Here is a 13,656-nt window from a genome sequence, read left to right on the forward strand (position 1 = left end):
CTCCGAAACGAGCAGAAAAACTTGCTCCGACTCCGCCATTGGAATTCAACATAAGGTAGTGCAGGTGCAGAGGAGCCTCCATGCAAAATTTGATGCTTAAAGTACGAGCGAAAGCGTCGTGAAAACCTAGCAAGAAATAGCCGTTCTTGATACCATAACTGAAAAAAATACTGCCATTATTGCTCTCTGGAAGTGACGGCTACCTAGAATGCGCAGCTTCTCAGCGTGACCTCCGAGATAAGCCCCGACCGCATGTACGCTTGCTTTTGATAGCGTTTCAAAATGCGCAATCTGGATTTGGCTACTACCCGTCGGTCAAGCTGGTGCAGAACAAAGCTGATCCACGCCACGTAGCCCGGCCAGACTAGAGCACACAAATGCAAGCACGTACTTCAGTGCAGCCATGCACTTGGCAAATATGCTCAGGGCTTGTCTCCCTTCAGTGGAGGGGGCCTTATAGGGCGCAGACCAACATAACGCGCACAAACTCCCACACGTGTGTGTGTGTGTGTGTGTGTGTGTGTGTGTGTGTGTGTGTGTGTGTGTGTGTGTGTGTGTGTGTGTGTGTGTGTGTGTGTGTGTGTCACATGATCCCGCAATGAAATAGGTCAAACAACAGAAGGACATTCAACATTCGCTACGTAGATGGGTGGGTTTGTACATATTATGCAAACACATTTCTTAATTCCAGAGGTGCACTGTTTACCTCTGTGTCAAACGGGAAACAAGAGATGGTGCTTTTGGTACAGCAGCATAAGCAGCTGCCTCACTCAGTTACAAACGGTGTCAGCGATGGAAGCTGCATTTTCGCGAGAGAAATTCACAGCTTATAAATGAGCACTTCTGTTTATGCAAGCACAGTTATCTTCATTACTTTATGGCACACGCAAACTGTAAACATGATTGAAGGAAAAGAAAAATGAGACTAATAACAGCCCGTAATAGACTCATTTCAAGCTGGAACAATGCAGCTCATATGTGCAGATATGTATGTCTTGCTACATTTTGACATCGTTTCATATCAGCGATGCTCCGTTTCCACAATATTTGAAGCTCGCAACCATGTGGGGCTGTGGATGTGGATGTAGACAAGTGTACCGCTTTGGTAAATCCAACGCAGAAGGCTGCACTTGAAGACTTGAATATGCGAGGTGTCTAAAGAAAGTGTCAAATACAAAAAGTGAGCTCCAAGTACAGAAATCGGCGACAACAAACTCCATGGCAGCCGCGTCGGCAGAAAAAACTCGGTGTTACTTTATAGGCCACACTGTTAGCACAACAGCGCACTCAGGCCAACCTGCTCACCCAGTAGTTAGTGCCACATGGCTTCCGGGAAGGACATGCTGCTCCAGAAAAGCCATTAATAACTGTTAGCAATCCACGAGATGCACAACCAAGGCACACTTGACATGGATGCAGGTACACAAATCAACCGGCGAAAGCCCTGGCACCCTTCCAAAACGTTTACAGCAGCCTGCAGCAGAAGGCAGCACAGGAACATGAAAAAGGCCGATTTCGCGTAACTATAGCGCCAGAGCGATGGCATTCTTGGCACAGTGCCGAGCGCGCTTCCGTGTGACTAGCCCAACACGCGTCGGCATCTTTGAGCGACTTCATGCATGGAACAGTGCCAAGCACACTTTCTTATCACTGTGCAAAAACACTTCCATCTGTCGACACCTTCGATGCTAGTCACATGAAATATAGCGAAAACGAAAGTATCCTCTACAAGCGATCAAGAATACAGCCCAAACCATTTGTCAAAGTGTGTTGCTGCATGCAGATACGCTTGCCCTTAGCCTAGACAGTCTATGCTCATGACTTTCTTGTAATGCCTTTGACAATATTCTTCTTCGCACTTTGTCAGGGGTCAGAGCGACACTCTGCACGTATTATCAACAGGATCAGCTGGCCACGAATGGTGGATGGGCCTTCTATGATATTCTTTTTTGTGCTTCGTCAGGGGTCAGAGCGACGCTCCGTACGTGTTATCAACAGGATCAGCCGGCAATGAACGGTCGATGGTATGAGTGGCATAGAATCGAGAGGAAGGCATTGCTACAACCTGTTTCTCAACCATTGTGATACTGCCACTGCAGATAGACGAAAGTTCAGTCGATTCATGCACCGAATCCTCATCTGGGACTACCAAATCGACTAAGCTTCGTTAGTTTCGGTGTTGTGGAGTGCCGGCAGCGTCTAAATATGAAGATATTGCTATTTCTGTTTGACTCAGTGGCCATATTAACACACAATTGTGCAGTCTGAGTCCGAGTTATCACACAACACGCTGTAAAGTGTCCAAAATGTGAGTCTTTGTAGATTATTAAGTCTATGGGGCTAGTGACGGCGCCACGGGGCTGTGCGAATAATAAAAGTTTGTCCAAATTATCGGGGTCCAAATAATCAGTCGTGTACTTTATATACTACTCATTTGTAACAAATTTAGCCAAAGTGAAATTTTGTTGCAATTGAGCTCTCATTTCATTAATGGAGTTTCATTCAGGCTTCAAAGTTCTAATTTTTAATGGTATGTCTTTCAATTAGTATGTCTCTCCTTTGAGATCAACTTCACCACTCGAAGTAAAACTCCAAGCTTACTCAGTTGTGTGTTCGTCTGTTTTTTTAATAACTGCTTGCATGTATGTTTTAGATGACACAAGAGATAGAAACAGAACTTTAGTTGTTGACATTTCTGCTTTGTAATCTTTCCACTGAAACTTAAAGTACGCAGGAGTGAAAGTGCTGCCCCAATTGCCCCCATCCTGTGCCAGACACAGTGGTGCACACGTTCATAGTCGTGCGCTGGGATTTAGCTCACAGGTCCAATCCACTTCAGTCTTCTTAGTGCGTATTCGAACTTCGCTGTTGGAAAATGAGCAGCAGCAAAGTTTTTTATAATTATCGTTATATTGCAATAGAATCTTGTTAAATCCAACTTTACGGAAAAGGGGAGAAAATCGGGAATGGAGCACACGCTTGATGGAGCACCCCACCACCCCCTGCACGTGTTTGATTGCACACGGAAAGACGGCACTCAAGCCACCATCGTTCTCTGCTCGCCCTCGCAATTTCTCCTTATTTGGAGCATGATGCTGCTCCTCTTTGGCGGTTGGTTGCTCTTGGTCGCCCGGTGGGCAATTTGAGAAGTGCATTCGCAAGCAGGCACTTGTAATTCAACTATTTGACCATCTGCATTTGTGGAAGTTTAGATTTATTGCTTCGGTATTCCTTCATGGCGACAGTGAAATTTCATTATATTGAAATCCTGTATATATACAACTTCATAATATTCATATTCAAAATGCATGGTTCTACAGCCAAGAAGTACTTGTCGCATTGCATGCCTGTAAAATGAAACCGTCACTTTCTGCACCACTTTCCATAGCAAAAGGTGAGGCAGACACGCAAAAAAGTGAGAGCAGAGATAGTTCCTGTGGAAGAAAGCATGACTTCCAGAAGAATATTCGTGAATTCAACTTGTGTGAATACGGCCTTGTGCCACCCTCCTTGAATTGTCCTTAAATGTTGTGCGATATTTGGTACAAACCATGGCTAATGTGCACTGGAGTTGTATATTAATGTTACATTCATGCAGTTGTAGTAATGATACTTGTCACAAAAGCAGTAGAGCATACACTGTCTTTTCATCGGCTGTTGTTGGCCACCCTAATCTGTTTGCATCGTAGTTTCATGCAATTGTTACTAGAGGAAACTCTGGTGCTGCAATCGTTCAGCCACCATGGGAACGATGGGAAGCACAAGGATTTGTCTGATCTTCGTGCTTGTGGATTCAGAAGCTCCTGTCTCTATGTTTATTGTACGCTTTATCTGTGTTCATTGTCCTGAATTTCAGAGCAGTACATACTTTTCTAAGTGTGGAATATTCTGAGAGCACACATAATCGCTACTAATTGCAGTGGTTGAGCCTCTCGAGGTAACCAAATCGAAATGGGCCACGCGTCTCAACGTGCTGGCTTGCCTGCAAGAAATTCATAAAGGTGTTCTATGCCACTTGTCGATGCATGTGTCCGCGACGTAATGCTTTTAATATCGGACCTGGTACAAGGGGTCCTGTGTTTGAATCCTGTAGCCAGACAGTCTTAATAATGTTTTATTTAATTATTTCTGACACAGCACTTTGTTGAAACTGGCGAGTTTACAAAGTCAAGAAGCCGTTTAAAGCCAGCAGAACAAAGTTTAAGCAAGTCCGTGTACTTGGTATAATTCCCATGCTGGGTCAACCGCTCCCATTACAGCTCCCGTAGACACTAGTGCCGGAGTTTCCTCTAGTAATTATTGTATGAAACTCTGTGGTTTACATGACAGCTCCTCTAATTTTCGCTGTGTTCATGATGGGGGTCCCAGAGAGCAGTCGCCCCGTTGCTCAGAGATTAAATTTTTCTTTCCATCAGGAGGCAACACCCTGGTCCCCGCATAAGCTAATGGGTGGTGCGCCAGGCGACTCCCTGCACCACCATGCCGGCCACCACCCCCCCCACCACCCACAGCAGCAGCAACCTCACCATGCCCATGTGGCAACTGCCAAGCTGGTAGGTTATCTCTCTCTCTCTCTCTCTCTCTCTCTCTCTCTCTGAGTTTCTGTAGTAGTTGGTAGCTTGCTGATTGTGCATGTTGTCCTACATATAGCACACTGCTTCCATTTTCAGCATATTATCTTTAACAGCTTCCACTGCTCAAGATGCTTTTTGAGGGCCCTAATCCTTCCTCTGTGCCACCAGCAATTGCTACGGTGACGGCTCACTCACGTGCAATCTAGGTGTATTCATCTGCTTTGAAGTGCAGCATTGGTTATTGTGTAAAATGGTTGGAGACAACCACCTGACCTAGTGGAATAGCCTGTAAAACTAGGTTCAATATAACTGCAGCCAGTAAAGCATTGTCACTTACAAAGGCCATCACACATGCATGACATTTGAGCGACAGTGACATAGAATGCGACAAGCAGACCTTGTTGCATTGTGGTGTGGGGTAACTACTAGGACACACCATTTTGACAAGAAGTAGTGACAAATTTACACTGTTGTCCAATTAAATATGCGAGTAAAAAACTGCAGTTATGTCGCAAGATCAGTGTTCTATAAGGTCGAGTTTGGGGTATGAGAGCGAATTAGGTCTAGTTTTAATACCGTGCTTGAGCACAGTAAACAAAACAAAATAAAAATATGTTGCAAGGGTGAGTTTAGATTGAAGCTGGCAGTCTGGTATGAAACCGTGGTAACCGGCAGGAGCCTCTGTGTAGACTTCTGGGCAACAAGTCAGAATTTCTTAGTGGTGCAAAACAGGCAATGCAGCAGGCGATGGCGATAGATGCCCTTCTGCAACAACAAATGTATCGCTTGAATTTTCCGTGCACGTGTTTGAGCCTTTAAAATCCTCTAGAACAACTATCAGCAGATGCATAGGTTTTTTTTTTTCAATAATGTGAGTTCAGGAACATTACGGCCCCAGATTAATGTTGCCAGAACTCCATTATCCGTGCATTATCCTGTAGCGCCTGGTATCAGTAGGGGTGCTTCATTTGACAGTAGCCTGGTGGGTGAAGCAAGCAGCAAAATTAATTGTGCAGTCCATTGTCGGAAGGCACCTGCCAAGGCCTTTTAAGCTGTGCACATCCTTTCTCCCAGTGCATATGTAGTGCCACCTTTTGGGCGCTCGCACAAGTATGTACTTATTTTATCCTCTTCCCTCTAGGTGGCAGCGCTAAGGTGAGCAACTAAAGAAAGCTCAAAAGCAGCAGTAGCTTGAGTTGTTTCATTGCCGCCGCTCAGCGCACACGCGTAACGGGAATGATCCTCATGGTTTCAGCGCAAGTAACAATGACTTTAGTGAAGAGGAAAATTATATTCTTTTATCAGACAACGAAACCTTGTCCAATGAGTGTACTGATGACGGTGACTGGAAAGATGACACAGAGGACGGCAGCAACAGAGGTGCACGTGCGACGGGGCTGGAAAAGCTACACAATTAACATATTTATCAACAATCAACATATTTGTCATGAAGCAATGGATTGAGGAAATTGTGCATAAGACAAACCACTTTGCACATGAGAAAGTTTCCTACTTTGGTGTCCTTCCAGAGCAATCCATATGGAAGGGCTGGAAAGAAGTAACTTTATAGTATAGAAATTGCACGGACTATTGAGAAATTAAAGAACTATGTGGCAGCTGGTATCAATGACAAAGGTCCAGTAGAAATTAAGCATATATATCACCATTAATGTGTAATGTTCTTGTCCACATTATTAACCTTACTCTGAGCATGGGCACCTCTCCACAAGCTTTAAGAATGGCAGGAGTGACATCCATCTATAAAATAAAGTCCATCTGGTATGTCTGGTATGTATGTATGTATGTGGTATGTATGTCCGTCTGGTATGTCTGGCCTGGCGCACTGTTGTCATTCCTGTCCATCCTCGTGCTGGATGCATTTCGTTGCCATTTGGCCAACTCAGTGAAGAGCCTATTGCGTTAATCCGGCACTGAACTCGTAGTTATTCCGGGTTGGATGACGTCTCAGCTGTAGCCTTTAGATGTTTGTATGAACAAGCCATTCAAGGACGCGGTCAAGCGATGTTACGCAGATTGGATGCGCTCAGGTGAGCCTACAGTTACGCCGACCGGGCGGCTGCAGCGGGCTTCGCCAGCCGCGCTATGCAAGTGGATTGTGGACGCATGCGCCAGCATACCAGAGAACCTTATGCTTTGTGCGTTCAGGAAGTGTGGCATCTCGAATGCGCTCGATGGCACAGAGGATGAGTACCTCTGGGAAGATATGTCTGACAAGGAACTATCCGAAAAGAGTGCAGTTGAGGAAGACAGCGACTGAAGTGCGGAGTGCAATTTAAATAAATGTTTTCCTCGAGTTTCCCTAGCTCATATTATGCGCGGATAAAACTTTTTTTTTTTCCATTTCGCATCCCAAAAATGTCGCCTCGTACTATATGCGGGTTCGTATTAGATGTGGGTTTTTACGGTATTGATGCCAAATTCATTAAAACTTCTTTCTGGGCGAGTTATGCATACTTGACATAAAAATTGTTACAGCGCAATCACATGCAACCACAAGTATGAAGGACGGAACACAAGCGCTTGTGTTCCGTCCTTCATACTTGTGGTTGCATGTGATTGCGCTGTAACAATTTTTATGTCAAATGTTGCCAAATGCTGGGAGCATTTCAAAGCCATGCAAAAAATTTGCATTAATGAGAGTGCCGTCAGCTTCAAAGCAAGAGTCTCTAAGTGCTATAACCTACAAAAGCTGACAAAACAGGGCCTGCACTGTTTTGTGCTTGCTGACTTCCTAACAGCGTACATCTCCACATTTGAGCCGTACTATGGCAGTATCACTACAAATACCAGTTCTCAGCCAGACCTTCCGTTCACAAAGTATTCGACAACTACATGAAGCAAGGTGCATGGTTTTGTCGGATGTATAAATTGCAGTAAACATACGCTTAAATAATTAGTTCAACAAGCATGGTGTCATGCGTGCACGGTCAATCTTGGAACAGATTTCCCCCGATGACTGCAAGCACTCACTGTCACAAGGCTGGTATGATGAAGAGCGGTGACAGCAAGCGAATTGCCCTTCGTGCTGCCTCTCACTTTGACATGAACTATGCATGTGAGAACACAGTACACAGAAAGCCCTCAGCCTGCCTAGCCTTTGTACCCACCGCAAATTACCTCCAACTGGCCATGCACAGCCGTGCCATTCGCAGTCGCAGCCGAAGTAGACGAGATGTGTGCTAACATACTCCCTCTACGTTGCTGTTGTTATGTGGAAGTGGAATACATCTACAAGAGTTCGCCATGTGCCCGAAACACTATATTTAGCAATTTTTTGGTTATATGTACGTTTGTCGTCTTTTGAATTGGTTTCCAAGCTTTAAACGATTTGCCTGCTGGTGTCGGAGCTTGCATTCATCTGTGCATTTCGCCATTGTGACAGGGCATGAAGCAAGACACAGCTTGATCCACCCGCAGAAACATGCTGCAATCGCCTGTGCACTTAGATTTACAGTTGAAACCACTATTAACAATAGTCAAGTGCCACGAAAATTCCATTGTTATAATGGATAATTATTATAACCGGGTTGCATGAAGAAAAGAAAATCATATAGGGGGATGGCAGAGCTTATGTGAGAACTGTAATGCTGGGGAGGCCAGTGCCCCTCCCCACCATCTTCCTCTATCTTGCTGCTGATTGTGTTCACTCTCGTTTAACTGCTTCCTGGGCGCTCCGATCGCATGTAACAAGCTCCAGCTGTCAGTGTTAAAAGAATAGCATTGCTATAACAACTGCAAAGAGGTGTCACAGGTGGCAAGCGATATGCGAGCACCACCGAAGCATCGCTTTGGTGGCCCCAAATGGGGCCTTTTAGTAATTGCAAGAAGGATGCCACGGCAGCCTGTCAGTTTGAGAGATCCAGAAGTAATGCTGAGGAGAGATCGCCACAAGCATCTCACCACGTAGTTCTCACTGGCGTGCACAAGAAAAGTCTATGTCCATCAGCCATGCATGCTTTACGCGAAGCTTGCCGACATCCTTCTTCAAGGCATCCAAGGGCTCCACGTATTGCAGCGGAAGGTTCCTCGCAAGAACGAAGCCCCGGAGGGACTGAATTATCTGCCAGGCCTCCTGTGAGGACAATGTTGAGGCAGCCTGCCCTGTCATCGCTGCCGTCGTTGCCGGTGCTATCTGATGCAAGCACGTTTGCAACGATCATCTCATAGTTTAGAAGCACTTAATTTCCAAATCTATAGCTGTGTGCTTTCTTTTCAACGGCAACATGGTGCATTGCCAATGATCAGCGGGCGGATCAGCCATCTTCCGTTTCGGCGGCGAGTGAAGCGAGGCTGAGAAGCCGCATGGCCAGGAACGATTTCGATGCAACCAACCAAGAATGCAAGTGATTAAGCTGCTTGCAGTACTGCGCTGAATGAGGAGCCAGCGAGCAACAGGCGAGCAATCTGCTTGCGGTGCAGTTGGCGCAGTCCATTCGTGTTTCAGAGGGTGGGGCGGCGTAGAGCTATGGGCACAGCCCATTCGTGTTCGGAGAGGGGGAAGGGAGACGGGAGAGAGCCGCACGGAGATGGCTGGAAAATGAGTGCGTGGTGGCTGTTGTAGCAGTGGCCCATCATGCAGCAGCTTGAATTTCTCGTTTTCTTTTTTTTTTTTTTCATTTTTTTTTCAGGGATTTTGCATTTCACTACCTTTCAGCTCAGACACCCAGCAGCCAGACTTCATCGTTATAACTGATAACGCAACATTGGGGCATTGTAGTAAGCGGGTTATTTCACCATGGAAAACATACAAAAGTTGACGGCGCTAGAAACATTGTATGTTTCTTATGTATCTAGTATTGGCTTTGTGAGCAAACAGACAAACCTAACTGGCAGGATTAAAGGGACCCTGAAACGATTTTGACGATTTTCCACAAACGTACCGAGTGTTAGAGTAGGTCCCTCTGATCATTAATTGACGCATCTAAGTGCTCCGCGTAAAGCGTGTAATTTATAAGGTTTTAAAAATGCACATGGCTGCCGATCGCAGCACACTGCTCGGCGGAATTTTATGCCGCCCCTACCCATATGACGTCAGTGGGGCGAGCTATCCAATTGGGTGACCAGGCGTGATCGATAATTTTTCCAACTTTATGGTAAACCAAATGATGTTCATAATAGTTGGAATGTTAGTTAATTTGTTTTTATAAAAAGAAAGTAACATAAAGAGAAGGCACAAGAACAATTTTTCAGTAAACTTAAGCACTTCCGGCACTCAGCAAGTGTCATCTGTTTGTGTTACAATGCGCTCCGTCTTTGACGAGAGCTCCGTCGTCAGTGTCGCTCTGTCTTTTCGCGAGTGCTATGATACGACTTTGTTGCGTTGTGGACTGCAAACATAGCAACTGGCAATATGTCAAGCTGCGACATCGTGACCCTCTGCAAGCCAGTAGACAAACGGACTGGCTGCAGCGCATCGAACTGCCGCTATCCGATCGGCGCCAGGATTTGCACAATTGTGGCCGTCAGTTTACACCGGAAGATTACCAACGCAATAGCGTTTCGAGAGTCCGATATTAGGGTAAATGCAAGCGCAAGCGAACAGGGCCTGGCCGTTTCCCCTATGGTGTCGTTTCATGGAATGAACAGAAGCGCAAATGTGAAGGGTCTGCACGGTGCAGCCACCTGGTGGCATAGAGTACAACCACACACAGTAGCAGTAACAAAATGTATTCTTCTTCGCTGCTGGTGTAAATTTTTCGCAGAAGTGTGCTCGTTAACACATATGTTGTTTTTGTAAATGTTTAACCCTTTGAGGGTCGATTTTTTTCGACATATGCGACTGCCCAGAGTCGATTTTTTTTATTGCAGATTTCAATTCTTCTTAGGGACTTATTTCGAAAAAAATTCACCGCAATTTTTCTAGAGTGACTGTAAAGTAAAAAAAAAAAATTTGCGTTGGTATATATGTACTCTTCATTCATGAATAACAGCAATGAAAAAGGAAATAAACTTATAAGAATTAAAAATTTGATGCATTTTTATAAGCATAGTTCAAGGCCTTGAAAATTCGCACAAGAGAATATTTCGCAGGGCTCAAATCTTCCTGCTCTTACACTAATATCTAATATGTACATCCATAGCGTAATCGAACTGCGTAGCTGCTCGCACTCAAGAAAACTGTGTGGTTGTGTGCCTGTCAAAAAAGCAAAATGTGTGACAAACTTCCGCTAATCTTCATCTTATTTATCGCCAACCAGAGGCAATTAGTTATCGAGTGTCAAAAAAAAAAAAAAAGCAGCGGTAACGCATGCACGGCGGCATCCTTCCTATGCACACCCCTGCGAGCGCTGAACGATCGAGAAAGAGGCGGTCGCCTTTTGAGCGATTAGTAACATGGCATGGACCATTTTCGGACTTGTTCGCGGCGCCGTATATTTACATCATTGACCCTCAAAGGGTTAAAATATTTTACACTTGGTTAGAGCAGTATTAGCTCTTTCTTTGGCTGGTTAAGCTCTGCGCCAACGGGTGGCTGGACCGTGGAGACCGATCAGGCAGCTCACGTACGTCTACGCTAAAGTTCCTAAAGTTTAGCCTCCACCGTTGCGTCGAAACGTTCAGCTAGTGTGTGGTTGCCGGAATACCAGACACGTTCGGTGCTGCGACAGAATGCTCACAGTGCACGCTGCTTCGATAGCTCTCGCTTGGGGTCGATGGCCAAGCGGCTAGCGGAGAGGTTTCGCGCAGGCGGGAGCGGGCTCCAAAACAACCGGAAGTGAACGATGTGACGTCGCATCATGACGCAGAACCAGTGAAGACGAAGCTTAGCCCCGAGCGCTCGGCGAACGAGTTGAGGAGGAAAAGCATGGCTAGGGAGGAGGGTAACTTGTAATCGCTTGTAGCTCCATTAATACGTAACGCTTCACTTAAATTGTGGTGCGAATGTTCTGCTTAAGCTGTACCCTACGCGTCTACAAAATTTGTGCGAACCGTTTCAGGGGCCCTTTGAATATGCCAGTCCAAAGGCAAATATCCAAGGTGGAGTGTCGCTGAAATGTGCAAATGCACAAGGATTTCTTTCAGCTAAGGTGCACCAGCTTTAATGTTTCTTCTTCTTTTTTTTTTTTTTTTTCTGAACGAATAAAGGAAATTTGTGTGTTCCGTTGCATGTGTTTGCGTGCCATTACCTGCTGCATGCCGCAGTCTCAAGGATGGAGAGCAAAAAATCTTTACCAAAAAGTGGGAAATAAGAAATTATGCAATTATTTACTCATTTATTCACATATGTAGTTGCTGCCCAACAGGCATTACCATAACTAAAAACAGTAGTGATTGAAATTTTAATGAACTTCGAGCAGAAAAATACTAGTTAGTTGGTTTTCCGCATGTCTGCTTATTTCGTGGTCATTTTTAATTTTTTTTTTATGTATTTATTTATGAATACCTTACATGCCTTTAGGAAGGCACTGAGTAAGGGGAAATGCTACAGTCACATCAACCTAAAGCAAGTGTTATTCATTAAGGAAAAAAAGCATTGGGTAACAAAGACATTATTTGCAAACACAATAGCACACAACATCAAACTAATAAGAACAGGAAAAAGGGCGCATCGTTGCACTAAAGAATTGGTGTGCGAACTCGAAAACTGCCACATAAATTGCTTAATTAACGCAATGCAATAAAAAAAGCTAGGTAGACAACAATTAAACTCTGCCATCTACGATAATCTACCAGTCCACAGACAATGGACAGTGTGTCAACACACGATTTGTTTAGAAAGACTAATGAAACATAAGTACAGGCTATAGATACTGCAAGATCAATGGATAAGGATATAAAAGGGAGGAAAAAATATAAATGCACAAAAGGACTAAACGGTTAAAATGTCAAAATGCTCGAGGCAAAGCTCAAAATTGCCTGAATCTATCCTGCCAAAATCTTCCACAACAGATGAAAAGAGAGGCAATGCGCACATTGAGGTCTCGCACGGTCTGCCTTCTATGGCCAACTCCACGGGCAGCAGAGCCCTCAGCTAACAGCACCGGGCGCCCGCGCTGCATTACGCATTTTCTGCTGCAGAGCATGCAAATGGGTTGGCCAGAGCAACACCTGCCAGTGCGTGCAATCGTGGAGGCCATGGGTAGACAGAGCAATAAGGTGCAGAAGCTGCACCTTATTGGAAGCCACTGATAACCCTGTTTACTGAAAGCCGAGGAACTTCCACTATTTTTTTTTTTATGTGAAGTAAACTTGCCTAGGGTTACAACCAAATGAGATAAGTAAAAATTGAGGTCATAATTGGAATAAGCGCATAAAGTTGCACATATCTGCAACTACGCGGCACCATTATTCCCAGAATAAAGATCTTAGAAGTGTTTGGTCTAATACCTGACTCCACCCTTGAAGGCAAAGGACACCTTTCCTTTCACAGGGTGGGGATGGGGTGACATCTTGCTGGATGGAGTGCGTTGTTTTTTGAGGCCCAGTGTTGAATGTTTCTCTGCTCACGGTGTTGGCGGTGGCACTTCCTTGCAGCCTTGGCAGAGCTGGACGCACCACCAGACGTGATTTGGTCCCGCGGTCCCTTCCACAAGTAGCCGTTGCCATCCCGACAGCAGATCGGGTGGCCCAGCAAGCCCCCCAAACCTGGGGGAGGGGAGCAGAAGGAACCCGTTTATATATATTATAAATATATATATACACACACAGACAGACACACAAGCGTGCCAGACACACACATGGAACGCACACACATGAGACAACACTAGCGAGAGATTAGAAAGGCCACCGGACAAGCCACCGGTGTTGGAGGAGCAAACCTTGGGAGGGCATGCTGCAGCGCTGTTATAAATAATAAAAAAAATAAAAGCAGGTTCAAAAAAACCACATGTGCAAAGTTGTGTGTTCACCATGTGCAGTGCGAAGTCTGTTGACTAACGCTTGCACATGGCTGTCATAGCGGTTGATGATAGAGGTTCGCACAAGCTTGGGACACACAGTTGTCCTATGTCTCAAGGTTGAAGTTGGCCCAGGCCAAGTTAGAAAGCTACTGACCCAACTGCGCTCAGGGTCTTGCCACAGTGCACAGATTGTTTGCAGGGTTGAAGGCCATAAACTTGCT

General features: G+C 45.2%; 1 protein-coding gene across 1 annotated transcript in view; it reads left to right on the plus strand.

Moving 5' to 3' along the window:
* The window catches only part of LOC126516797 (ankyrin repeat domain-containing protein 17-like), a 228,066-nt gene extending 214,648 nt beyond the window's left edge, over positions 1 to 13,418 (plus strand). The window contains exons 30-31 of the mRNA XM_055063998.2: positions 4,416 to 4,553; positions 13,071 to 13,418. Of these exons, the coding sequence (XP_054919973.2) occupies positions 4,416 to 4,553; positions 13,071 to 13,103 (171 nt within the window). The 3' untranslated portion in view covers positions 13,104 to 13,418. The remainder of the gene's footprint in view (positions 1 to 4,415; positions 4,554 to 13,070) is intronic.
* The last annotated feature ends 238 nt before the right edge of the window (positions 13,419 to 13,656 follow it).

Source organism: Dermacentor andersoni, chromosome 1, assembly GCF_023375885.2.
Source record: "Dermacentor andersoni chromosome 1, qqDerAnde1_hic_scaffold, whole genome shotgun sequence".
NCBI classification, from domain to species: Eukaryota; Metazoa; Arthropoda; class Arachnida; order Ixodida; family Ixodidae; genus Dermacentor; species Dermacentor andersoni.